The sequence below is a fragment of the Pagrus major genome, chromosome 1, assembly GCF_040436345.1.
Source record: "Pagrus major chromosome 1, Pma_NU_1.0".
NCBI classification, from domain to species: Eukaryota; Metazoa; Chordata; class Actinopteri; order Spariformes; family Sparidae; genus Pagrus; species Pagrus major.
This window is the reverse complement of record NC_133215.1, coordinates 15,912,843-15,940,163: the sequence shown is the minus strand read 5'-3', so window position 1 is coordinate 15,940,163 and position 27,321 is coordinate 15,912,843. Positions and strand designations below refer to the sequence as shown.

The 27,321-nt window shown below is 37.7% G+C and overlaps 1 protein-coding gene across 1 annotated transcript; it reads right to left on the bottom strand.

Annotated features, from left to right (window-relative positions):
• Positions 1–1,532: 1,532 nt before the first annotated feature.
• Positions 1,533–24,739, bottom strand: suclg1 (succinate-CoA ligase GDP/ADP-forming subunit alph). Its single transcript, XM_073466620.1, has 9 exons — positions 24,651–24,739; positions 22,051–22,151; positions 19,376–19,492; positions 18,937–19,149; positions 17,446–17,503; positions 15,436–15,519; positions 11,784–11,935; positions 6,800–6,988; positions 1,533–2,024 (listed from the first exon to the last, which is right to left on the bottom strand). Exons 1-9 carry the CDS (start codon positions 24,682–24,684, stop codon positions 1,998–2,000), a joined length of 975 nt encoding a protein of 324 aa, XP_073322721.1. The 5' UTR covers positions 24,685–24,739; the 3' UTR covers positions 1,533–1,997.
• Positions 24,740–27,321: the final 2,582 nt, after the last annotated feature.

Sequence of the window (27,321 nt, the reverse complement as noted above, 5' to 3'; positions counted from 1 at the left end):
GGTACGTGAAGCTTGGTGATAAACTGCTGTAGCTGGCGAGCTAACCACTAACATGCTAGCAAGCCAGGAACCTGCTACCACACATTCACAACAGCTGGCCAAGCTTTTGACTTGACTTTGGTATGTTGAGTTTTTAATGCATCATTTTGCACATGCAAGCAAAGACAAATTTTTGCTTTTTGCATGCAAAAGGTATGCAATAACGTATTTTCTATTCTATGTAGGGTGCAACACATTTAATAAGCTAAAATGGCATCCTCCATTTTGGACACAAAATCAGCAGCGATCAGCGAGTAGTCAATGGCTTGAACTTGCATGTCAAAGGTCACCAAAGTTGAATTAATATCGAAGGAACCTCCACAAAATGTTGCCATTTTAAACACTGATCTCATCATAATTAATGTTGTTCCAGGACTATCACTGCAACTAATCAGCCATGCTGTTGTGATGTCATAGCATTGCGACTTGTGCTGTTGTTGTTCCTGGAAGATCATAATTAATGTTGCATCATTTCAACCTAGGATAGAGAGACAAAGTCAGCATTTGGAACAGGCTGCTGTGGCTGACTGGGTTAAATCTAGGACTCTTGCTCAAGAGACTGGCATTGGTATCCTGTTTGGAACAAATTATGATACTGTTTCCTTTATTATTTTTACAAGATGTTTACTTCTTGTTCTGCATTTCTATTCAGTTTTCTGTTACTGTTTGGTTATGTTTAGGCAACAAAAATTCTTGGTTAGGTTCAGGAAAACATGGTTTGGGTTAAAATAGACCGTTTACAACGTTAAACAAGGATTACTATCCCATTTGTGTATTTCTACAGTCTTTTTCCACAAGTTACAAAGCTGTGACATCACAAAACTGTCAGTTGCAATGACAGTCCTGGAGCAACATTTCCTGATGTTCAAGACAGCAATACCAGATTGTGCTTAACATGAGTAATCGACTAGTCATATTTGTTTCCAGTTCGTCTTCTGATCGACTTATCAGTGAGTTTATTAAACCCTTTTGCTCTTAAACAATCTAAAGATCTGGTCTGCATGGTCCAGTCAGAGTAAAAACCAAGCATGGTGAAACACCTTTTAGCCATTATGTTGCCCACCGTTGGAACCGTTATATTTATTTTCATACCCTGATTTCGCTGTACTTCCATTACATTTGTCTATGTTTTTATCTGTTTATTTTTTATTATTTTGCCTGTAAAACACTTTGGATAACCTCTGTGTATGATAAGGTGCTATATAAATAAACTTGCCTTGCTTAACGGAATGAAAACGAAACCAAATGCTATGATTTCACATGTCAACCAAGCAAACTCTGAAGCTTAATATCCATGTATGAAAAGCACCTTGATCTTAACTCCTCTCCTGGTAACTGATTCTCTACATACAATATGCGACCCCCACAGGTTGTGCTGGAAGGCATGTAAACACCAAACCCACTCAACATGTGATACGTTTTGCATTCCCGTCTGTTCTCAGACATATGTCAATTTTTACGCTCATGTTACTTCAAAAAGGAAGGAAACTTGATGAGACCACATCTGTTTTATGAACGTTGCCATGGGAAATGTATAGAAACAAGTACAGCAGGGAAACGATATGAGAAATATTTCTTATTTAGATGGACAGCCAGTGAAATGAGTGAAGCATTACAGCAGGAGTATAGCAGAATGAAACAGATCACCAAGGTTACCATGGCATCCTTCCTTTCAGCTGTCGACATTGTGTGGAGGAAGAGAAAACATCTATAAAGCTTTTACATAGTGTACAATGACTTCTTTAGGATACCATTAAGACACTATGTTTTATTCTGTCGTTATGTGCAAGGTACAAGTTCATGGCAGAAATTACAATATAAACACTGGCTGTGCGCTTGGTGGTTGAAATAATCAGGTTTACAGATACTGTAGGGCATGTCCACCTACAGAATCAGGCTGCTCATCTCCACTTCCGGGCAGGGAGGGGGTGAAAGGTCAGGTGCCTCGTCGCACAATTTTACAACATCTTCCTCTTCTCAAACTCCTACAGAGATGGACAAGAGAGAGAAGAAGAGAATACGCAACGTGAAATGAAGTGAGATAGACAGAAGTGAATGATTTATTCATGCAGAATTCACACGGCTCTGTTTTGATCCTGTGTATCAGATCTGCTGTTGAGACGGGGGGGAAACAGAGGCGGCTAGAGCTTTTGAGAGCCTGTTGTCTTTTTTCCTGAAGAGTGCAAATCACGTAGCGCCGTACGTGTCACCAAATTCCAGTTAGTGACGCTAAAAACAGCTCACTTGTGATTGATAGAGGCTACATGTGCACAAAAAAAAAATTCTGATTTATGTGAGGATACAGTTGCTGGGCTTATCAGCACAGTCCAACCATGTGGCTACAAAATGAGAGAGCATTACGATAGCCATTAAAAACGATGTAGATATTTACATATTCAATTTGGGGAATATCACACAAACCATAGGATGATAGAACATGTCGTTCCCAGAGAATTTTCCATTCCACAGGGGGAAAGTAACTTAATGCAAATGTCATTTATCAGCTCTTCAGAACACACAAGTACTCGTGCACATACTGGCCCATTCCTCTGTGGCTTGTGGATACCTGAAGGTCTACTGCCACCTAGAGGAGGAAATGCGTTCATATTTCTGAGATGCTTGAAAAGGTAACCTCAGCCTCTCTAACCTCGACTCTCTGGAGAGGATGAAAAGTATGAGCACAGATGAGTTGGGTTAGAAGAGGGAGTGGCAGAGGGTTCAGTAATTAGGGACAAAGCTGTAGAGGAAATGAGAGGACGTGAAAAAAAGGTATTAGGATGGAAAGGGTGACAAAGAAAAGGAGGAGCAGGGCATTCATTACGTAAAGAGATAGATGCTTTGTTGGCCCAAGGCGGCAGACAGTAGCTCAAGGGTACAAGACAGGAATCATAGCTGTTGTTTGTATGTGACAGAGAGGAGGGAAAAAAGAGCAGACGCTTTGCGCGAGACAGACTGAGACACATGACAAGACGAGTTGAGAGCAAGAGGGGGAGTAAAACGTAGAAAGTAGAGGTTGCCACTCAAAAAGGATGGGTGAAAACACATCTGGATCGAAACTGTAGCGAGCGCAGGAGAACATGACGTGAGAGAAGAGCGAGACATTTACAACAACAGCTTTGACACACCTGGAGTCAGGTGTATGAGGAGTCAGGATCGTAAACAAAAACTTGAGATTAAACACGTTCGCTTCGGTTTTCCTGCATACATGTGCATGCAGGCTACACTGTGAATACTAAGCAGGAGAGGATAAAATTATCTGCTGTTTATGATTATGAGTTCCAGATATTTTGTAAACAAGTAAAAAGGTCATAATTATTCTTCCATGCATATGAATTAAGTCCTGCTCAGATAAACATAAGTTTTTCTGGTATCTTGTCCTTGCACCAGTGCCACTGAAAGCACTGCATATTTAATTATCTTTCAGCATACTGTATGTCATTTCTAATTGTTAGAGGCTTTTTATATATATACACACACGTGTTTTTATCCTCTTTTCTTCTGGTTGCTTGTTTTTTGGGTTTTTTTGATGACGTCATGTATTTCCATGCACCAATCAAGCAACATTTGAATCAGAATCTGATGACAGTTGAGGGGTTGTTTGCTTATGTTATCAGTACTGTCAATCACATAAGATCCAACCCCACCCACACAGTCCTGATGAAGCAGAATCAGTTGAGTTTTTGAGTGTCAAACTCTTAATAAATAATATAATAGGGATGTTTTATCTGAGCTTAATTAGTTATTTAACTGGTAAATAAATATTCATTATCTGAAAACAATTTTTCAAAGGTTTTAGCTTTTAATGGGAATTTTCAGCCAGCTCTGTATCACAGTTTTGGTAGTATATGCAAATGAACAATGTCAAACTCCTCCTGTTTTGCCTGCACACAGAGCACCCCCATGTTTTTTGGTGACAAGAAACCAACAACAGACTTTAGGGCTTTTGAATCCGCATTTTGCAAGTGTGCATCCACGTACACAAAGACTTCAGACCAATCTCAAGAGAGAGTGCTGCCACGATCGAGCGAGGTGTCTCACTAAACACCGATCAAACTGTCTAAACGAGGCAGTGCTGATAAACTATGAACCAAGATTCAGGGACTACACTGCTGATTTACTGCCCAACATGTTTTCAGAAACATATTTTTGTGTACTGTTTAGAAGCAATACGGAAGATTGTGAACCAAAAGTGGCTGCCATATTGTTTCTGTACTGTATAAAATGGGCTGAAAAAACTCTGATCAAACCATAAAACAAGGCAGAGCTGATCAAATATGAACCACAATCCTGTTTGTTGTCAACTCCTCTCCTTAAAATGTTTAAGGAACGTATTTTAGCGTATGCCTCAACTATAAAAACAATGTTGTTTGTTAGAGGCTGGCCGCCTCACTGTTTCCAGTTTCAATTGAAATACTTCTTAAAATTATTCCAAATGCTTCTAACAATGTTCAAACCCTGAACAATATGTAATTTTATTCAAGGTATATGTGTGTGCGGTTATAAAGATATTTCTGGTTTAGATACAAAAAATTAAACTTCCTCCTCCTTTCCTATGAATTAATACTTTTCTTGTTGATAAAAATTACTTATTTTACATTTTCCTGCACCCAAGTTCCATGACGAATACATTGTTTCTTCTAATAAATCAGTACTGACAATGTAGATCCAACTACTTCTTTTGACTAATTTCATTTTCCCAGGGGTGCATTAGACAACACAAAACCCAAGGTCTCGGGCAAAAATATAACTCAGGCCGCCAAACTTTACTTTTACAAAACTCTAAATTCGCTAAATTTGTGTTGTGCTTGTGTAACTTTGTCGACGAAAACATCTGTTCAATGCACTCGGATCTAAGAGCCTTATTGTTTTCCAGTTTTAGACCTCTTGTGAAAACTCCAACATCCAACTGTGGCTCGATGTATAATTCATAAAGCTTGAATTAAATATGATGATGCATGTATCCACTTTACACAGATACAGGTTGTCACTGGTGGTGTCGAGGCTCGTGCAGGTCGGTGACAGCAGAGATGCTCTTCTCACTGAGGTTGTCACTGTTTGAGCCCACACCTGAAGCGTCTTGTCTACTTGCGTCTCTTTCTCGTTATTACTTCAATTACGACGGTCAATGAAATTAACAGAGATGTATGAACACAATGTGCAGCAAAATGAGCAACCACGTTGCACGTTTTTCATCATTACACACAATGATTATGAATTAAACTTTGGGGGGGACGAGGTGTGTAAATCTATATCCGCATGCAGTAGTGCCAGCACTGGTAATGAAAGTATAAGATGATGAATGGGTGTAATACATGCTTTCACTTTTTATACATCTTGTTAACAGTGCTTCCCTAGAGATAAATTGAAATAAAGGGGCAGTGGCGCCAACTCAGCCACTGTCAACACACATTTATTAATTCCTGCCCTTGTCTTCTGCCTTTCTTTACGGCATATTAAAAGTTTAATCTCAACTTGCTACTCCTGCTTTTCCTGTTCCCAGCAAACCTTGTAACGGCTCGGTGATGAAAGACTGTGCCACAAGTGAGCAGCGTCACCAGAGGTTTTGCTCTGAAGCCGAAAGAGAAGCATTATTACAGTGTAGCATCTTTATTGGTTATGTGGACGGTCTGCTTTAATTAGCTTTTTATGTGTATAATGCAAATGTGACCTTAGTATTTGTTTGGTTTATTTAAAAAGGTATTTCTATCAATTTACGCAGTTATGAGTAAAACAGTGGAGCATAGAAATTTAGAGTTGACTGTTTGTAATTAAGTGAAATATTTTCTTGTATGTTTTTATGTTTCTCAAGCAGACATCGTGTCACATTTTAATTTGGAAGCAACAGTACAGACAGGGACTGAAAATAAAGACTGAGATAAGGAAAAAGAAATGAGATGCAAGTCAGACAGAGATAAGATGAGATTGATGGATGAGGCAGACAAAAACAACAACAGGGGGGAACATCTGAGCCTGATATATTTGGGACTATATTTTAGTGAATAAAACATTGTTTGGAGTGTGTGACTGAGCAGTTTCAAAGTGTGCATAAGTGACAAGGCAAAACACAAAATGTGACAATTGAATTTTGGTAATGTAGGTCTCTTGTAAATAAAAGCCTTTTAAAGACAAAGAGTATCTATGTTAGTAATGTTAAGTAATGGATTTTTATTGTTCGGGCGTAGACGTCTACAACATAAAAGATTGTTCAAGCTAACAAGCTTCATGGCTAACTGAGCTAACTAGCTAAGCAACAAGGTTTTTTGTTTTTTTGCAAAGCAACAAGTAGAGTGGTAGGTCTATCAGGACACTGTGTTATTTCCCAGTAAAATAAGAATCAGTTTAACCAAAATCAGGTAATACCATTATGTAGTCAGTTGTATTTTGTACAGTAGTCAGTGAAGTCCGGCCTCAAATTGACTGCAAGAGGGTGGGGCAGAGCTCATGTCACTATCCAATTCGACAGTGGGTGCTGCCCCTCAACAGGCTTCTGGAAATTTATCCAATCAGAATGAGTACTTGTGTGTTCTGAGGATGAACTGAGGGGCTGCATAAAGAGCCAGAATAAGATAAATAAGGAATTTTTCGGACTGTGAATCATGCAAGACTATTTAAGTGGAGGCCAAGAAAAAAAATAAAAACCTGTTAATGAGCATTATAGATCCCCGTTAAAGCACCAAAAGTATATGTACTCATTAGGCAGAAAAGCCCCTCTCGCAGTGTTATTATCTACAACACTATCTTGCTGGAACAAAGGACTCACCTTGAAAATAGTGCTGCCCAGCTGGGCAGGGGACATGCTGACTACAACTCCAGCTGACTGGAGGGCTGCAATCTTCTCTTTGGCTCCACCCTTTCCACCAGCGATGATGGCGCCGGCGTGGCCCATCCTACGGCCGGGAGGAGCAGTTAGCCCTGCGATGAAGGACACCACGGGCTTTGAATTAGCACCCTGGACGTAGACAAGGGAGAGAAAGAAAAACATTAGCGTAAAATGAGTCGAAATGGACAAGAAAGGTGAAGAAGCTTGAGGGAAGGTGTGAGGATGTGAGAACAGTTAGCAAAGCAACAAAGTGAATAAGAAAGAGGAAGGAATGGAGCAAAAACAAGGAGGAAGAGGGATAGCAGAACAGAGAAAATTAGTTTTCTGCACCTGCATTTTATTCATTCATTATAAATTAAACACCTCATGCCCTCCCCATTACAGAGCACCCATGGTAACAGGCTTGTCTAACCAGCCATCTCCGTCTCAGCCTGCATTATTAAAACAAAGGGTCAATCAAGCCATTTAATTGCATGGGTTGGTGTATGACCAGATAGGGGCTCAGGCTCCTGCCATTTCATATCATCTCATTTCTGAGATGGTAATTAGTCATGCAGGCACTGATTAGCTCAGCTGCTGTCTATGCTGCTTGCTCATTGATGGATGTTACGTTCAACAGTTAAGATCATTTCCAAGGTGAAGAGAGCTAATATTTCATCTTCAGCAATAACATCATAACCAGCAAGTGGGATGGAGTGCGTGTGTGTGCACACGTACGGCAGCTAATATTTCATACTTAGGAATAACAACATAATTGTAGAGGACGGCTTCGTGCGCACACATACACACACCTCGTCCTGAGCTTTTAACAAAGGCTGTGGCTCATCTGGCAGGCTGCTTTTCGGAGAGTGAATGTGACATATTCAACAGCCAAAGCAATACAGCGAGGTCCTTCAAAGACACCCACTTCTGCAGACATTCCAGCTCCAAACTCAGACCTGACACTGGCAGGAAGAAGATGGCAGCCACTTATATAAACTGGAGATGACTTTCAATAATTAAGACTAGCAGGACATATGTCAGCCAGGGAAACGTTTAGGACCTTGGCTAGAAATGCACCCTTAATGAGACATTAACACTTGCACAGTTAGCAGGGAGATGAAGAGAGAGGGAATATCACTTTTAAGTGCTCGAAATATGTTACAAGCATCTGTTCTGTGCGTTGAAAAAAAAAAAAAAAAAAAAAAAAGTAAGCACAACACAAATTAGCACCAAACCCCCACTCAGTATTGAGAAGTCAAATCACGTCCTGAATAAACAAACCACCCTCATGTGAATCAAGTCTTAAATCTACCTCAAACGAAAGGGGTTTAATTACTCTATTAATCCCTGCCTCCCTGGATACTAAGTACTCACAATGCATACAGGGAGGGAAGTCATACTATCATTCACTTTACCCATCTTTTGTCTTCCACTGTTAGCAGTTCAGATATATTACCTTAATTATGAGACCAATAGGGTAGTTCCCCCACCTCAGTTTGCCAACATGACCGGAGGAGGGCTTTGTTCTATGAACACAAAAACAGCCTGCTCCAAGGAACTGTATTCACAAGTCCAACTGAGACACTTAACGGCCCTATAAACATGACAGACAGGTCGATATGAATAAAACCGGCACGAGCGTGTCCACGTGACGCTTCTCTACCCTTGGTTTTTCTCCTGACTACAACCTGCGCTCGTCTTTAGTCTTGTTTCTGGAGAATTACAAGGGGTTTAGCTAAGCTCAGTGGAGACAGGTTTGGCTGAAATAAAATAAATAAAGAAATAAAAAAAAGAATCAGTAAACCTCTACGGTAGCTTAGGTGCCAAATACTCTGACCTACTTGATATGCATGAAGCAAATTGTAACATGGTTATTCTGTGTAAAACCTATTTCTGACTTGAGAAAGCCTGTGAAACTCTGGCGATGACAAGCAGACCTTTGATACAGGTGACTCTTTGAGACCGTATTATGTTGGCAGACACTGATGAAGACTGAACCTTGAAATATGCCCTGCATCATAAAATCTGACAGCACAACCAAGCGGGAAGTATAAGGTTGTTCTCTTGAATTAAGGCGTCAGTAGATAAACAGTCTGCAGTAAGTCAAGTGTAACACTGATGGATACCGAAATCAATACTTCTTCACCTTCTGGTATAATGTGTGTTTCTCAAATAGGAATTCAATATATTTAATGTTGCATGACACAAATCAATCATGACACTGGACCTTTAATTTCACTGAGCAGCCTGTACTTAATGTCTCTCCAATGTGGCAGTATTTGTCAAGTCAATGGGGGAAAAAAAAAATTCTCAACTTCTTCCTGTGAGTAATGGCGTCATACATGAACACAGTTTAGTTTATTTCACATGAGATCATTCTGTCCTTTCTGTGCTTTTGTCATTGGTCTGAAGTGGCCAGGGCTTGGTTGAAGAAAGATGATGTAATGTACTTCTGAGCACCAATCAGGATTGAGCAAAAACTGAACCAAAATCTGATGATAGCTGATAATCAGAGTGAATTCTTATTTTGTTTCACTCAGCCTGACTTTCTGTTATGCTGTATGTTCCCCGAACTTTACGGTTTATTATCTAATTTTACCTAACCCTACAGTGGTGTCAGACAGTTCAGGCAACGTGAGCTTGCTTTTCATCTTAGTGACTGTAATATTTCTAAGATAGAAACCTGAGTTTATCAAATATAATTACTCATTAATTACTGTTAACATGTACATCTAGATCTTATTCTACCAAATCCTACTGGGTAACCCATACAAGTGGAAGCAGGAACGCTAGTGGTTGCGGCCCTCTGGTGGTTTGGAGTAATAACAGCTCCTATAACTGCGCTGATTGTTGATTTAATGACATGTACAATTTAATCGTTGTCTTGTCCTAAACTGTTTTACGGGAACACTAAATACATTTTTTACTATGTGCGAATTAACAAGAGAATTGAAGCAGACATGTAAAAGTAGGGCGGCACAATATGTTCAAAAAAATTTGTGGGAATGATTATTTTTGCATGAAAATTTAAATTTTTAAAGAAAAACTAAAATCAGGATGTTGATGTGGCATCTGTTGGGGTCTGTACAGAACAAGATTTGTAGGCCAGAATCTTTGCAGCGCTACAGTACTTCATTATAATGCTGTTTTGGCACACATTTTACCTTCATCAGAAAAATCACAGCTCCTTGCGATTTGGATATGGCATTTAGCCACACTGTGATTACAATTATATCTTGATTAATTGTTTATTTAAAAAGGAACGCAAGAGCTACTTTCACAAGTAACTAATAACTTTTACACGCAATTAATTGGTACAGTTATTCAATATCTTCAGAGAGAACTAACAACTGTAACTACTTTTAGCAAACTTGCACAACACTGGCTATGAAGGAGTTACACCCAATAATCCCACCCACAAAGCTCTGATTTATCGATTGTTGCTTGAACAGTCGAAGCCTTCAACGGGCACAACACAAGCTGTGTGACCTATTTAAAAAAATTCTGAACAAATCTGAAATGTGAGTGGGAGGTCTTATGTGGGCCACATTCAAACAATTCTAATTAAACCATATCTACAGAGTCCTAAATAAGAGGTTAAACTCTTAATAAATAATATCTAAGAGATGATTTTCTCCAAACTTTAACTCAGTTTTCAGAGGCTTATATGAGCTGCTCAAATGAAAGATGACCAAGTTCTGGGTATAGCTATCAATAAGGCCATACAAGGTGATAATATTGACAAAAAAAAAGACATCTACCTCTGAAATGCAACATTTTTCTATTAACATTTGCCCTCTAAAAGCAGAATAAAGTTTTCACCAAGCATGAGCAAGTAACACACTTCCAGCTTTCTGTTGACAGTTCAAGGCTACAAATTCATATCACAGGTAACGTATAGAAAGTTTCTCTTTACAGGAGATCAAAGTGCTAAATCTCATAAAGAAGTGCACGTATTGGATAAATCTTTTTGATCATCAGAGAGCAGATATAATCTATCATCAAGTTTAAGTCTTCACTGTTTTGCAGTATTTATTGATTTTGGCTGAGCTATCCTGCTGCTCTTTTCCAGCAAGACTGTCCTCCACACTAATACAAAATTCACATGAGGGAGCTGCCCTAGGTGAGTGTATCGGTGACGTGAATTCAAATGTATTCAAATTAAGTAAAGTTAAGTTTGCTCCGGACTTTGTGCTCATATTCAAAATAAGGTCCAAATACTCAATTTCATGTACAATGTTCTAGGCAACTGACTTTCAACGGAAGATCTGCAGCTTACTCCCACGCTCTGCTGGGCTTTTTCATGCACGTGTTTCATTTGAGCTGTCCCTCACTGTCAATACTCTGGGTGATTCGGTGGGGGGTGGATGGTGTTTGTACTTTATTTGTTGAGTGAGAGAAGTTATTCTCCCGAGAGGCCAGCGGGAGATTTGCATTCATTAAAGCAGCCGAGGGCAAATCAAGTCCATTTCTCAACTCCAGAGAGCCATAAGCACGCTCACATACACTGAAACAAACATGTGCACGCTGAAAAAAGTTATAGATTAGAAGTCATCTGCAAGGAGCAAAATGGCAAGAAGAGGCCTGCTGAAGTTAAAAATGTAAATTACAAGTTCTCAGCCTATGTAAGCCGAGTGGCCCTGCGAATCATTCCTTCATCCCATCTGTCACTCTTTGTCTTCATCATACGGGGGAATCGGGAGGAAGCCTGACGATGTTACCAAAAAGACACTTTCATAAAGTTCCACTTTGTTCTAGACTTATGATAGTTTCCAGTATTCACTGCAGCTGATAGATTTGAAAGGGCATGACTAAGAGCTAAATCAGAAAAGGATGAATTTTTTATACGAACAGATATATCTGCAGAGGTGAAGCGCTGTAGCAGACATATCACAAGGAAAGTAAAGTAAAATAATGGGTGTCCAGTGTGTTATTTTCTTACAGAGTTGTGCTGTTTGAGGTACTCTGCTGCATTCTCCTCGGCGTTGCCTCCGATTTCTCCAATAAGGATGATGCCCTCCGTCTTGGGATCCTGCAGAAACACCTCCAGACAGTCTATGAAGTTTGTGCCGTTGAATGGATCGCCGCCAATACCTTGCAGGAGACAAAGCAAACACTTGCTGTATACTCGAGACTCTCAGAGGAGGATTCCTGTGAATATTTGAGGATCACATAGCTGCTGAGTTGAATAAGAAGCAGCCTTATGCCTGTAACATATCATTTACTGGCTTGATTTAGTTCTAGTATAAAGACGTAGTGTGAATTTGTTGTTTGTTACTATTTTAGCTTTTCTAAGTTTAGTTATTCATATTGACAAGTATTTCTTAAAACGCACAGGTTGTAATTTTTGGCACTAGGGGTCTCTCAATAAAATAAAAAAATCAAAAGTCGTTTGTTGATGTCATGTTTAGTGGGAGAACATGGGATTTGTTGTGTCCACTGTCAGACAACCATCACTGCCAATAAAAATCCTTTAAAATGACATATTTTGCTGGTTTGCTCAATGTTGGAAATGTTTAGGATACTCAACAAAACATGTTACAAAGTCGAGTCGTTTTTAGATGTATCATGTGGAAAAGTTACATACTTTATCTTTAACTTTCAGCAGCAACATATATTCAGAAGCTTTATAAAGCTTTCAGACCTCGGGATTTTAATACATCTTTGCCCACATCTTTACAGAGACCTGTCACCACCACAACATCCTGGACCAAGATGTTGCACTCAGCGGTTGGACCATGTCCTGATGCTAACAGAGAGCAGGACTACAATGGGACTAGGAGAGGTGGACTCTGCATTTACATAATTTGTATGGATATAAATAACTGTATACATGTTCTCTGTTTGTGTAGCATGAAAGTTTACAAACTTAAATTTTTTCTTTAAATGCTGCTGAATCACTGAGGGAAACTGCAAAATTGGGTTATAATTCTCTGTTTGTTACTACAAGTGACTTCATTCGCAAAAAATCATGTGATCCATGTTAATATAAAAATATCGATTATAGCCGCTATAAGTTAAATCTCTACAACAATAAAGGATGCAAAAAATTAAAAAGGTCTGAATGCTTTCCAAAGCCACTGTAGATGAGCAACTTTCATTCTCAGAAATAATATTACACTGAGATTAGGCAGAAGAAAAAGCATTTTACAATTTTTAATTCAAAGTCACTTCAAAGTTTGTTTAATGACATAACTGCCCCGATACACGGTTATCTCTGCATGGTAGTTTAATTATGCATTTCCTTTTAAAGCCAAGGAACATGATTTACGCAGCTTTTTCAAATCACAAGGGGCCAATAATAATTTTTTAAAATAATTCCCACAAAAAATGACACAAGGATCTATAAATCAAGGCCAAACCTCCAGAAGACAAATCTTCACAGACAAAACGTCCCCTAAATTCATAGTCACACTATTTTAAAAACCTGCCAACACCAAAAAAAAAAAAAGAAAAATTACATGAATAATAATCAAAGAGAACCACATTACCAGCAACAAAGATGACAGTGATTTTAAATATTGTATTAACTGTAATTTGCTGGAGCCCGTGGGTCATGCTCAGACTGAAGAAGTTGCCAGCAGAGCCACCAATAAACCCCCTTTAATGAACTCTACAATATTTAATACTGTTGCCGCACTGGTTTCATGAAGTCTGGCTAGAGGACATGCCATAATTAAAATGTCTAAATAATAATGGAGCGGAGTTGTTTTTCAGTTAATTTGGGTGTCCAACCATCCCTTTAATATGGAGTTTCTGGTGGAAGATAAGTTGGTCAAAGGAATTTGTTTTTGTAAAAAAAGTTAATCTTATATTTGCTGTGTTGCCAAGAAGTAATAGAACTGGGTATAATGGTCACATTACAGCATGTCTTGATGGTGTGGTGAAATGAAAACAGTTAATGTTCCTATAATGCAGAACTGCTTCAAGAGAACAGATGACAGACATGGTAGCTTAACTGATCATTCAGTGACAACAAGGAGCAATTAAAGCTTGATGAATAAAGAAGTTAATGAAAGAAAGAAGAAAAGAAAAAAAAAGAAAAAGAAATATTTGTCTATATAAGCTTCAGGCTGTGCTATTAAAGTGTGTGCATGTGCTGTTAATCTATTACAGAAACAAGGCTGTGAAACATTGTGTGGAAGGAAAGTAAGGTAATAACAGAATGGGTAGATAATGGAAAGTTCCACATCTGTACTAGAAAATTGCAAAGATCACAGTTTTACCTGCAATTCATATAAAACATATGTGTGAAAATGGCACCAACATATACTGGAATCACTTAAACCTTACGTTTTGTAAGGAAAAAAAATATTTTCATTGCATTACAGATAGGATATATAGGATTGTGAAAAACAAGCAAAGACTCTTACATAAGTCATCATAAATCATATGTCTTCCTGCACAAAATAATGGTGGTAAGCTCATTTCCCTGTCATTGGTAAGTTTGGAATCTGTAATATTTACACACATACAATTTAACTTGTCTTGGTGTGGGATAAAACACAAGCAGGCTGGTGGCAGGCTTAGGAAATATAAAATAAATCAGGAAACCAATATCGGACTGTACGTCAGTGAGCTAGACAGCTTTTCTTAAGTCATTCATGTGAGGATATTCACAATTATCTTCACTCGTGTTGATGCTGATTACAAAATTCACCACGATCGACTTATTGTGAGTGTTTCTCATCCCGATCCGTGATAAAATCTTTTATCATCCCATCCCTATTTGCCAGGTTTGAAAACATTTACAAAACAAGTGCTACTCCTCAGTATAACTTTGTTTGCAGTTACGCTGACAACTACAGGAAAACCTGCTTCAGGAAATCCAAATTCAGTGTAATCAAAAAGGTACATGAGGTAAAAAAACGAGCAGCAGCTAAAAAGCATTTATGATATTAATTCATTTTGAATGCCATGGCTTGTTTAAAATATTCATAGAAAGCTTTAAAACAAGGTATTTCCATTTTGAACCTCTCTCTTCCTAAGTAATGATATAGAACCAAACTTTGTACTCCCCTGGTTCGTGCACTTAAAAAAAAAAAAAAAGTACATTTCCCCATCATGGATCAGAGATGAAACACGCTTTCTTTAGGACAAAGAGATTTTGCATCTGAGTCACTTGATCAGTCTATTCAATCTCACTAGTGCCCTTCAAAGATAGCAGCTACCTTAATGCTCAGATCCGATAGGAGTAGTTTGAGCAAGGATCAGAAAGTGGGTAAGTGCTTTCTCTATACAAAGTGTCTGTCCTATTCCCCGGAATGCATCAGCATTTGTAAGAGATCGAGTAAGATGAGTTTTGATGTCCTCTGGCATTATTGTACGAGACTTAAGGTAACTCGCCATCACAAAGAGGCTCAAATTAAATGCAGGCATGTAATGTTGAGTGGCCATCCTGTCCTCAAGCCAAATGCAACACATACTTTCCTCTCTGAAATTTCTTCAAGCTACTCATGAAGCAATATGTTGTTATCAGGATCAATTTGTTCCTTCAGTCCCCAACTGCTTGTTTGAACTGGATACAAAATTACAAACTGTGTTACTGTTTGCTAAATTTAAATTCATAATATCAGATGTCATTGGAAACTTACCGACGCAGAGTGACTGGCCCAGGCCGACCTGTGTGGTTTGGTGCACAGCTTCGTATGTCAGGGTACCCGATCTAGACACAATGCCTGAAAGAAAAGATTTAACCAAATTATATTTCATAGTGAACCCACTTGCAACATATGACAAAATAAAAATATATAAAAGGATTTCACAAAAGGACCTGTTGTTATTACCAAAAGCCTGATGATAAGAAGCACTATACTGTATGTTCCTGGCAGGATATTACAAAATACTGTGGTAAAAATAACATCTCACCGTATCCCCTTAACAGGAAAAGCTGCATTTTTACCAGGTATACAGGACACCATGTTTAACCATAGATACAATAAAGGAATTTAGATTATTGACATATTGCAAGAATAGTCTGCCATTTTATTAGATACAGACGATTTATGGAATATCTTCATCTTTGAATGAAGAAGATTGGAATGAAGCCATACACTCAATTAATTCCTTATTGATCTGGAGTCGGCTACATGAAAAACAGTATTCTTTCATAGGCCACTTTTCATTTTCGATATTAAGCAAATTCAGTTCCACTGTGCAAAAGAATGTAAGTTACATACCGCTTCTTATATACATACGTTTTTGGTCTTATAATTAAATCTTTCTGGGATGGTATCTCAGCAGGAAACTTAATTTTATGTCTGAATATAGATGCTTATCCATCCCTTTTTTCCCCCCAAAAGTTGACCCATCAAGACATAGGACGGCCATTAAACATGCATTCTAAAACCTAGGGCATTGTTTGAAAACACCTCCTAAAACCTGAGGGTTTTCTGACAAACTTGACAGAATCGTCACTAAAGCCTTTATTTCTCAGCCTCCGGAGCAGATGGAAGCCTGAAATTAAGTACATTTAAGAGCTTAAGCATCTTGAAAGTGAACAAATCATTCAAAACACACTTGTGTTGCATTTTATCTATTTATAATGGGTTAATAAGGGGTTGTTACAGCTAAATAAAACTGAGTTTAAAGATTCTGGTGAAACCTTTGTCAGGACATGTATGTTATTCAAATGGATTAAGTCTGCCTGCCATACAGTTAACAAGTGGTACAATAAAACCCTTTGGATTCTTCCGTTAGAAAAGCTGTCTATAGTCCTGAGAGGCAGTGAAAGGACAATGTCTACCAATTTTCCTTTACATGTCAAGATTGTTAATTGTCAAAAAATGACAAAGGGCATATACCTTAATACTATCTTTTTTTTTGTTTTTTAGCTTCGTTTTAACATGCCGATCTTTCATCAGGCATGGGACTTGTTTGTTCACAGAGCCGTGACTGGGCATGTTATTAGTTTGTATTTAGCGGTGTTGTTGTCTGATTTGATGAGACTCGATGGAGGGGAAGGGTACTGTTATAAAACATATTTTTTTTATCTTTCTTTCACAAGGTATAAGACAAATCAAAAAAATATAGATAATGATTTTTTTTTTTTGAAAATCAAATGCAGAACAATGCTCCAATCAAGGATGATAAGTTGATATAAAATGCTGCTTTAATTTCTCTGTCCAACTTTGGCTGAATTGTTTTATTGTTACAGCACAAACAAATGAGATCGCTATCACAGTACAGCTCCGTAACAGCTGTTCTGTCTGTGCTTTGGGAATGATGGCAGTCGAATTACTATAAAAACAGCCTTCTTGTAAAGGTTCACTGGTCAACAGCATCACACACTGCTTATCAAGCTGTCAACAGCAGAAGCTCCATTTAGTGGAGTGCAGAGCTATAAATAAGTTTAATTTGAGAAGAAAGGTATTAAAGTTTGTTTTTCCTTTCTGTTCCATTACACTTCAGTCTTTTCAAGATTGTTGTTGAACAGTCAGCAGGTGAATCTCTGTTTATACACAAACATGTAAGCTGTCATTAAGCGAACATTCTCAAATAATATAAACCATTAGCATCTAAAAGTTAACTTGTGCTTTCTTGTATCAATTAAGTGCATAAACATTCAAACAAATAATGTTCACAGACAAATTAGAAAATCTCACCGACTCGTCCTTTCTTATGAATGTGGCCTGGCATGATCCCGATCTTGCATTCTCCAGGCTGCAAAAAGATTAAAGATTAAAAGATTAAAATAGAGAACATTTACTGTGACTTACCCACAAATGATTGTGGTTTTTAACTTTAGTACTTCTACTCAAAATCACTGGAAATGTTGTAACCTGTTCCTAAACTAGGGGTCAACCAAATATGGCTTTTTCAGGGCCCATACTGATGCCGATTATTATGTCGCAATATCACAATATTCATGATATGGTGTTTATAATCCACAAATGATAATGTGAATGATCCAGCGAAGATGTTTGGCTTTGTGCATCTTTTCTTTATGAGTATCTGGTTGCCTTATCACTTGTAATGAGTGTATTTGTTCTTTTTGTACACTCTTTTTCACAGTTATGGTTACAGACTCTCTCCATCTCCCTACACTCATATTTTGATTGTAATTAACTTGCTTAAAAAGTGAAGAAACAAACGGTAAACAAAGTTAAAGATGGATTTCTTTGCTAGCTTTTCTTTCTCAAATTTCTATAGATATTGCGTTTATACTGTTACTGTGAATTTGATTGGCCACGATAATCGTGTAGTGAAAATCTAATATTGTGACAGCGCCGTTGGGAACCGATATACATTTGAAATTACATACATTTTGAAAATTTTCGTGTCAAAATTTAGAAATGGAATGTAACTTACTTTATCAAGAATAAGTACTCAAGTACAATTTTTATTTTCTGCTTCTTTATACTTCCACTCCACTGCATTTATTTGATAACTTTAGTTAACGATTACTTTGCAGACTCAGATTAAACGGGGATCATAGGTTATTATTCATGATTCGTGACTGTAGCACATTTAAATAATTTATTTTCAGAGCAATAAAAAACACACCAAATAATTACAATAATCGAAAAAGTGGGGAATATCAGATCTGATAATCGGTTTATCCCGATGCCAAACCTTTGAACTCAGTCTTGAGTTGAAGATTTTTCTTGTTTCATGTCTCTACAGAACACAGTGATTCATTATTTAGCTTTGTTACTATGTCACAAGATCATTTTTAATAACCAGAACAAATTCAAAGATGATTCACTGCAAATATTTGCATGAGTAATGATCATTTCATAAACTTTGCAAATTTTGATAAAGCCTAAAATCCCCAAAACAACAGGGATATTCAACCCTAATAAATGACATTTTTTAAAAGAATGCCAGTTATTTGTTGTATTCATAAAACATAGAAAACACAAAAACCACAAGTATAACTGAATCATGCTCCTTTAAGGTTTTAGTTTCCTTACTTCACTTAAAGATAACAGAATATTAATGCGTTCAATCTGAATGATGCCTAGATCCTTGAGAGCGACTTTTTTACTTTCATCTCTCTCCCTCTGCCAAAATGTGTCAGTGTATATATCTCTGTCTGTGTGTGTGTGTGTGTGTGTGTGTGTGTGTGTGTGCATGTGTGTGCGTATGCTTACATTGATGACTCCTGGGCAGTTGGGGCCTATGAGACGGGTGGTGCCCTGGCGCAGGAGCCTATGTTTGACTCTCACCATGTCCTGCTGGGGGATGCCCTCAGTGATGCACACCACCAGAGGCATCTCTGCGTCAATGGCCTCAATGATGGCCGCTGCCGCGAATGGAGGGGGTACATAAATCACGGTGGCATTTGCCCCTGTGCCCTCCCTTGCCTGAGGAGAGTAAAAAGAAAAAAGTGTGGTGCATTTAAAATGGAGATTCTAAATTTATGAAATAGTGCCACCTAATGTTTCTTTAAAAATCATCTTCAGCAGTCCTTCACAGGTTATTTGCAGCGAATCTGCCAGATCCATAGCACATATTTCAGTTTTTGTATTTAATATATTTACAATACATTTTTAAAGGAACAACCAGGGATTGGTAAGATGTCATACATACCTCCTTGACTGAATTGAAGACAGGCAGGCCGAGGTGTGTCTTACCACCCTTGCCGGGGGAAACACCTCCAACTAACTGGGAGCCATAGTCGAGAGACTGCTGACTGTGAAACGTTCCCTACAAGGCAAGAGGAGTCAGTGTGTATGAGTGTGTAATGAAGTGGGGTGCAGCCACTTCTGTGGTGTCAACCTTGAGATATCATTACAGACAGAGAGGAAGGAGGAAATATGCTGCCATCCAGGATTAATCACCTGTGCTGCATGCAGAGTAAAGGGATGGATACAGAGGTGAGGCTGGGTTCTTCTCTGGGATGCAGCTACTAGTAAATAATATCCAATGAGAAGGAATAGAAATGTTCTTGACACATAAATAATGATGTAAGCTAGGTTTAATCTGCTTGCAGAACATTTGAAAAACAAATCAAAAGCAGATTTTGGATGTTTTCCAACACCGACAGTAAAATATCTGCCAGGGAAGATAGTTTGCAAAAATATTTCACGTACTGTCAGTCCTATGAAGGCTACAGGGAACCTGTCAGGGCTGTAACACTTCATTCCTCACATTCATGAAGTCTATGCTTTTTGCCTCAACCGAAACAGAAGCCCATCTAATTCACAATCTTACATTTCAGAAGTTTTGCTTATCTGATATCTTGACCTCAGAAGATTCTTGTACACATTATTGTACATATCTATTGTTATAACTGCTTCCATGTAAACATGCTATACTGATTTCTTCTGACATCAGATTTGCGTTGTAATTGCACTGTAAAGTTATATATACGAGCTAAACAAGTTTTAATTCGTCTATTCATCAAAGTGAAGATGGACCAGAAGTCACTACATTAAGGGGAAAAGGAAAGGGAAAGGAAATTTAGAGGTTAAAACATGTAGGTAAAGAGAAAGGACACTGGTGTTGGGTAATCTCTGTTATTACTTGCTGCTCTTAGTGTTCCGTGTTTGGTACAAATATCTCCACCAGGCCCCATTTGAAATGAAAAACAAGATAGAGCAGCAATAACACTAAAGGGAGCAGAATGTGTTTTGGGAGGTAAAAATCTTCTGAGTGAATCTCAGCTGTACTTTCCCAGAAAATTAGTGCATCAAGGCGGCGTTAATTGATTTTCTGCTGAACAAATCCCATCAGTCTGTAGTCAGTTAATTATTACTGAAGATGCTGAAACAATGTAGATAAAGTAGCCAGGGGTCATAACTACAAGTGCAAATAAATGACCTTCCTGTAAAAATTATAACTAGCCTATTAAGAGGAATTAGAAGCTATGAATCAGCATTTTTATTCCAAATTGGAATATACCCCTTCACCCTGCTAACTTTGCCGTTTTTGCCGGTCATTACTATCGCAAATGTTGGGACAATAAAGTTGAAAAATTGCTTGCTTATCGAGCCAGAAAGACACCACAATGTGCACTCAATAGCACTTGCTTCATTTCTCATCCTTTTCTAATTACCCGGAGTGTTCACTGGAACTATATTTAACAACCTTTTATTACGTTGAAGAGAAAATGGAGGATGAAAAATGGAATGTACGCAAGGACAGAGGGGGGATATAAATCTGTTAAGTCCACGTTTTCTGGCTTGTTGAACACACTTGCCAAGATTTTTATTCTCCTTGACTGGACACGTTTCAAAGTGAATCACCTGAGCTTTTTCAAGGTTTTGAAAAATAACTGGGAGGATCAACAAGCTGCCACACAAACATTACTATTGACTAAAACAATGACTAACAGTAGTCAAGGTGAAAAAAAAAAATTTTAACTCAAAAAACGAAAAAAGGAAAATCTACAAAACCAGCAGTATCCAAACAGGAACAAACCTAATTTACAGGCCTTTAAGGCAAAGAAACAACTCTTGCAAAATTCCACTCAAACAACAGGAAACTACAGGACAACAGTGTGAACTGATCCAAGGACGAGTTTCACATTTACACAGATCTTGAATAATACTCTCTTCGCATTTTTCAACTCTTTTAATTGTACTTATTCAATTAATTCCTAAAACATTGTACATAACATGACCTAGTACTGCAATTCTGTTTTTCTCTATTGTAATTCTACAAGAATGCGCACAAAAGTTGGGATTTTGGACTGTGTAAATAAAATTAACCTGACTTATTTGACATAATTTATGTATCTGAATAAATGAAAATAGTCTTTCCCATCTAGGGCTGCAACTAATGATTATTTTCATTATCAATTAATCTGCCCATTATTTTCACAAATAAGCGATTTATCGTTTAGTCTTTACAATGTCACATAATTGTAAAAAGTGCTTTTCATAATTTGCCAAAGTATCGTCTTCAAATAGCATATTTTGTCCAACCAACAGTCCAAATCTAAAATTTTTCTTTATTTATCTTTATTTACTACCATAAATGACAAAGAACAGGAGCAAATCCTCACATTTAGGAAGCTGGAACCAGCAAAAGTTTGACATTTTATGCTTGAAAAATGACAATTAATCAATTATCAAAATAGATGCCGATTAATTTTCTTTCAATAAACTAAATGATCAAATCGACAAATCATTGCAGCTCTAATCCTCTCTGGTGATCTTACTCCTACAGAAAGACACACTAAGAATGAGGTATTGTGTATGTTAGTGAGTGTAAGAAGTGTAAGGAAAAACTTTTAATGGTAATAATTGTTTAGTACAAACCTGCTTCCCTGTGAAACCTTGGCAGATGACCTTCGTGTTCTTGCTGATGTAGAGGTTCTGTCTTGATCCTGTATAACAGTGCCTGACTCCACTCTGCTGCACTGAATGGACAAAGAGAAAAGGGGGTGACATCGTCACGTCAAAATAAACCATCGAAACCTCACACAGTGAAATCTTCCAATTCACTCACAAGGACATTAACTGCATTGCTCTATTTTGTGAAAAAGGCTTGCTTTCATTAAGCTGTGCAAATACAAAGATAAGCTGTCGGTTTGGATTTGAAAAAAACTCAGATAAAAGCATCTTTCTCTTCACAGTCAATAGTAAAAAGTTCAAATAGAAATTGTCAATTTTTCTTCCAGGAACTCAAAATATTTTAGCAATCAACACTTATACAATCATCTTTTATTGTTGCTGAGCAACAATTTCAGCCTCTCTTCAGACTTGCCAGCTGACTTTCACTGCACCTGTGACCACAAGCATTCTTCATTTTCTAAGAGGTTCTCTGAACATTTTTAAATTACAGACTGTTGCTTGTGCTTTGGAGCATAATGATGTCAACCACTGAGGGAAATGTAACACATGGAGAACAAATTATGTCTAATTACACTAACTGATTGGAAATGTTGTAGTATAATTTACTACTTAGTGTGATAATTCTATTGATTTAAAAAAAAAAGGTTATTACCAGCACATGTTGTATACAGTGAGCTAAAATGAAACATTCTTTGAAGCTGCATTAATCTGTGTTTGATACACTGAGATTGTATTATATGACTATATGTCAAGGACAGAACCCATGGAGAACTGTCAACCACCTCTCCTGTTTTAGCAACGTGTTTTGCTTTTCGAGGGGACATGTTTACCGAAACATTTTCAAAGGCCAGGGTTATACTGTACATGCTTGTATGACCAAGCTGCAGTAGAGACATTCAGGTCAAAGTGCAAGTGAGGAGGCTCTGTTAAGTTTTACTTCTACTGTGCGACAAGTTATTTGACAAATACTGCAGGTGTTGTATAACAACGTTAGCTTACAGGTGAAACTAGCAACATGCTGCACAATCTCACTACCACGCAGGATACTAGACATATGTTTCAACTGAACTTGAATATAGCTTTATACACATAACATTATAGCTGCTTTTCTTTAATCAGTTTTCCAGGGACGAATTCTATTGTATTTGCACAGGTATGTTTTACGGGTCATTTGAGGACAAAATATGCACCCAAAATGGCATTCTTGGACTTTCACTTTTTTACATAACCTAACACAAGTAAATTTGAGGTATCACGCTTAATTGTACATTAAGCTGAAATAATAACCAGCTGAGGGGCTTGAACATCATAATGATTTAACTAATTTAATGCTGAAATAATTTGCTGAATTATCCATTTATCCATTGAAAGAAGATGAAGCAACATAAACTTGATAAAAATGCAAAAAGGTCGTGCCTTTGCTGGTTCCACAGTGCTGAGAACTTGTGGTAGCCTATTTCCACTGCTTTCTGACACTTTGTACCTACTTAACTAATCAATAAAGGGGGGAATCATTAGCTGCAGCCTAAAAATTAAACAACTAGAAATAGGCAAGACTTAAATCAGACTTTGCTCCATAAACAGAGGATATGACACTGTGACCCTCAACTGATTGCCTCTCCTCCTCAGTGCACTAGTCTGACACACACAGATGCTTTAGCACTTTAAGCTAAATTGCTTTAATTTATTCAACCAGGTGTTCCCTCAATCACATGGACATAGGTTCAACCCTGCAAGAAAAAAAGCATCAAACAAAAGCTGCTGCAAGTAACAAAATGAAGACAAAAACTCGACCTTGAAAGGCAAGTAACTTGCTTCACAAAAATTATAAACAAAAACTTTATGAAAACATTTGGCAAAACAGCATATTTTTGCTTTGAGGTTTCTGACTAGACTAACGCAAACCAGCAGCAGCAATCACCTTCACTGACTGAACTTTGGTCTCCTGTCAGTGCTTCAGTCAAAGACATTTTATCACTGACAATGTACAAAGTTCAGTTGCCCACTTGAGCCCCATGTCCGAACAAATTAACAACTCCTGAATTACGATCACAGCCAAATAACGCAGCGATGCCAACTGGAGTCTTGTCATTGCATCGTCTAAGGCAACATTTTCATACAGGCTGTTGACAGACAGACAGTTAGATGCCTCCACTGCTGGGTGCAAACTACACATGAGCTAGTTACTATTTAAACAAACAGGACAGTGAAATGGACATGCTAACGTTATATTTAGTGAAGAGGACACGGAAGGTCGAAGATCAACACTTGCTCGGGTCTTAGAGGTTAAAGTTAGATTTCAGTTGGACGTTAGCGAAAACCTAGCTAGCTGTCATTGAGCTATATCAGCATATGCGTTTTCTATGGGCAGGCTAATGTGGCTAACTAGCCTGGAAGCTAACTGACAGCCAACCCAGGGGAGCTTTGCTAGCCAGTGCAAGTCTGAGGGAGCCTGAAAAGCTGTGCTAATGTAGCGAACAGAGCCACCGAGTGCACGTCTGTTACAGAAACTAAACTGTCAAACATTTCAAGTGGTTAAAATGAGAATTTAGTTCAATACTTACAAAGCAGCCTGGCAAACAACCTGCTGTGAGACATCTTCGGTCATTCACCAATGACACCGGAGGCTTAGGACCCGACACACGGATTTTAGCTGACTGCAAATATATCCCCGTCAAATCTGGATTTTAAAATGTGTTTGAAAACATTTTCTTTTTTCTCAATTAACGCCATGGTTTCCGCATGTGTTTATAAATGCGTGCCGGTGTTTTGTCTTGCGCTATGAGTACGGTACAAAAGACAGATACGGGCATTAAAATTATTCCAGGCGAAATAGTGGGCTGCTTCATCCCACAATGAATTCTGGGTACTGTAGGCCTCTACAGAGTAAATGGAAAACACCATACCAGCACTAGAGGACGCGTCAACCACATGGATAACTTCAGAAAACGTCACCCTGAAAGCCCTTAGCTAAAAATACAAATTAAGCTCGGAAGTTACTTATTGACCCCGGAAATAGTAATTAAGATACGAATAAGAATCTTAAACTAAGGTCCACTTAGCATTTCCAGAGCTTTCAATGGCACACTGTATGTTTTAATGAAATAAAAACACTGAAAAATAACACTTTGCACTCATTTAAAGATTTTATTGCACTCATATAATGATTATTTTAAAAATATATAGCCTATATATGTATCTGCTGTAGAACTATTCACAGAAGGCAACCTTGATGGGTTCAAACAATATTTAACTGAGCCATAGTTGTCATAAATTAGACTATCATCAAAAAATAAATGCTTAATTTAAATAATAATTGTATTGTTTTATTGTTAATATAGGCTCATTGTGATTTTGCTCATAATTGCCCCACTGTGCATCTACATTTCTGAACTTCAAAATCCAGCTCAGTGAGCAGGATATATTTGCTGTGACCACAAAGTACTCCACATTATTACCTTGGAGATGTAACGAAACATTATAGGAAGCTAATTTGGATACATTGAAATGCATGAAAAATTGTCTCTTTGGTATCTGAGCAGTGTATGTGGGTGATATGAATTGAAGAGTCGCTGATTTTTTATGTTAAATCCTCTTGTGAGCGTGTCATGACATGCGATGATTGTGAGTTTTATAACAGGATTTCCTGGAGTTTGCCAGGGATCTGGTTGGCAATCTACCATAAGTTGAATGTACAATTACATTCATGAGTCAGTGATTGCTAGTGGCTATAAGTACATTTACTCACATACTGTAAATAAGTTTTTAGGCACTGGAGCTTTCCATTTTGTGAGATGTGTATTTTCTTCACAGGAAAAAACTGCAAGATTGTTGCCTAAATATATCAGACAGTAACTTGTATATAGGTCAACCTGTACCAATAATTCTTAAATACAGTAAATCGTTGTAGTCAGCCTTAACATTAACTGAACAATCTACAACTTTATAATAAAACCTAAATAATTTACAATAATTTTATACAGTTGAAGGCAGGCAAGCTATGTTATGGAAATAAATAGTTGCTCAATAAAAAGTTACTGTAATAACAATGACATGTGACCTTCACTTGTAACGGAAATTTTCTCTTAGTATATTATACATTTGTGGAGAATCTGAGAATCATGCTTCACTGTTTTAAAGAGAAGGGGTTAATCCATTTTACTTGAAGTCTAATGAATTCATGGTGTCCCAGGTCTTAGTCCTTGAGCCTAAAAAATTGCACTTGGCTGGTTTTCTGTAACGATGTCACTTTATTCATGCAGGCTGAATCATGGGAATATACAGAGCTTTTCCATTTTTTTTATTGGATATCCAGATTTGCCTAAAGCAAAGTTAGATTTGTTGTGTTGCAGTCTCAGTTGCAACACCCATAACCAGCTTACATAATTGCATATAATTAGTCAAAGCCAAGCTTGTTTTTTTAAGACCAAGAATTTGAAGTCTCAAACTACAATTGGAGCAATTTCATGAATGTAACTTGAAGAATTACAAAATTACATAGCTGACAAATCAAGGTACTCAAATTGGTGCAAAATCAAGCATCAGAATCGCCTACAGTGGCCTCATAAAAACAATGATATAAAAAGGATAGCTCCAGTGTTAGCGGCAAACTCTCTGACACTTGACAAATCTATATAAAATCTCATATTAGCCCTACATAATGTCATATATGCCAACATTACTAGATATGTTCTGAGATACCTGGGACAAAAGTTGATGTACCAGTACTTTCACTCTGGGATGTGAAGGCTATGAGTGAGAAGCAGTGTGGCAAATCATGTAATACACTTAATGTAGTCAATTACATTTGCAGCTCTGTAGATGTTTGCTCTTTTCAAAAGGTTTCTGCAACACTGTTTTTGTAAAATTATGTCAAAAAGGCCAAACTGGATCATCCACAACAGCGCTGCCTTTGGTTGCACCTCCAATAATCCGTAATTATTGTTCTTACCACATGAAACCTGAACCCTGTAAAGTGAAATGCATACTGTAAACATGAAACAGTGATCAACACACTGCATAGAGGTGACTCTAAATAATGGAGACTATGCACGCCCATTCAACAGCTAATGGTTAAAAAGACTAACATATGCCGTAGCAACATACACAGGCTATGCGTCTCATTTTGTCAATAAACTTTATTAAAACATAAAATACATATTAACATATGTATTTATTAATACCGAATGTCATGAACTGATTTGATCTGATATAATATATAATATACCTGTATAT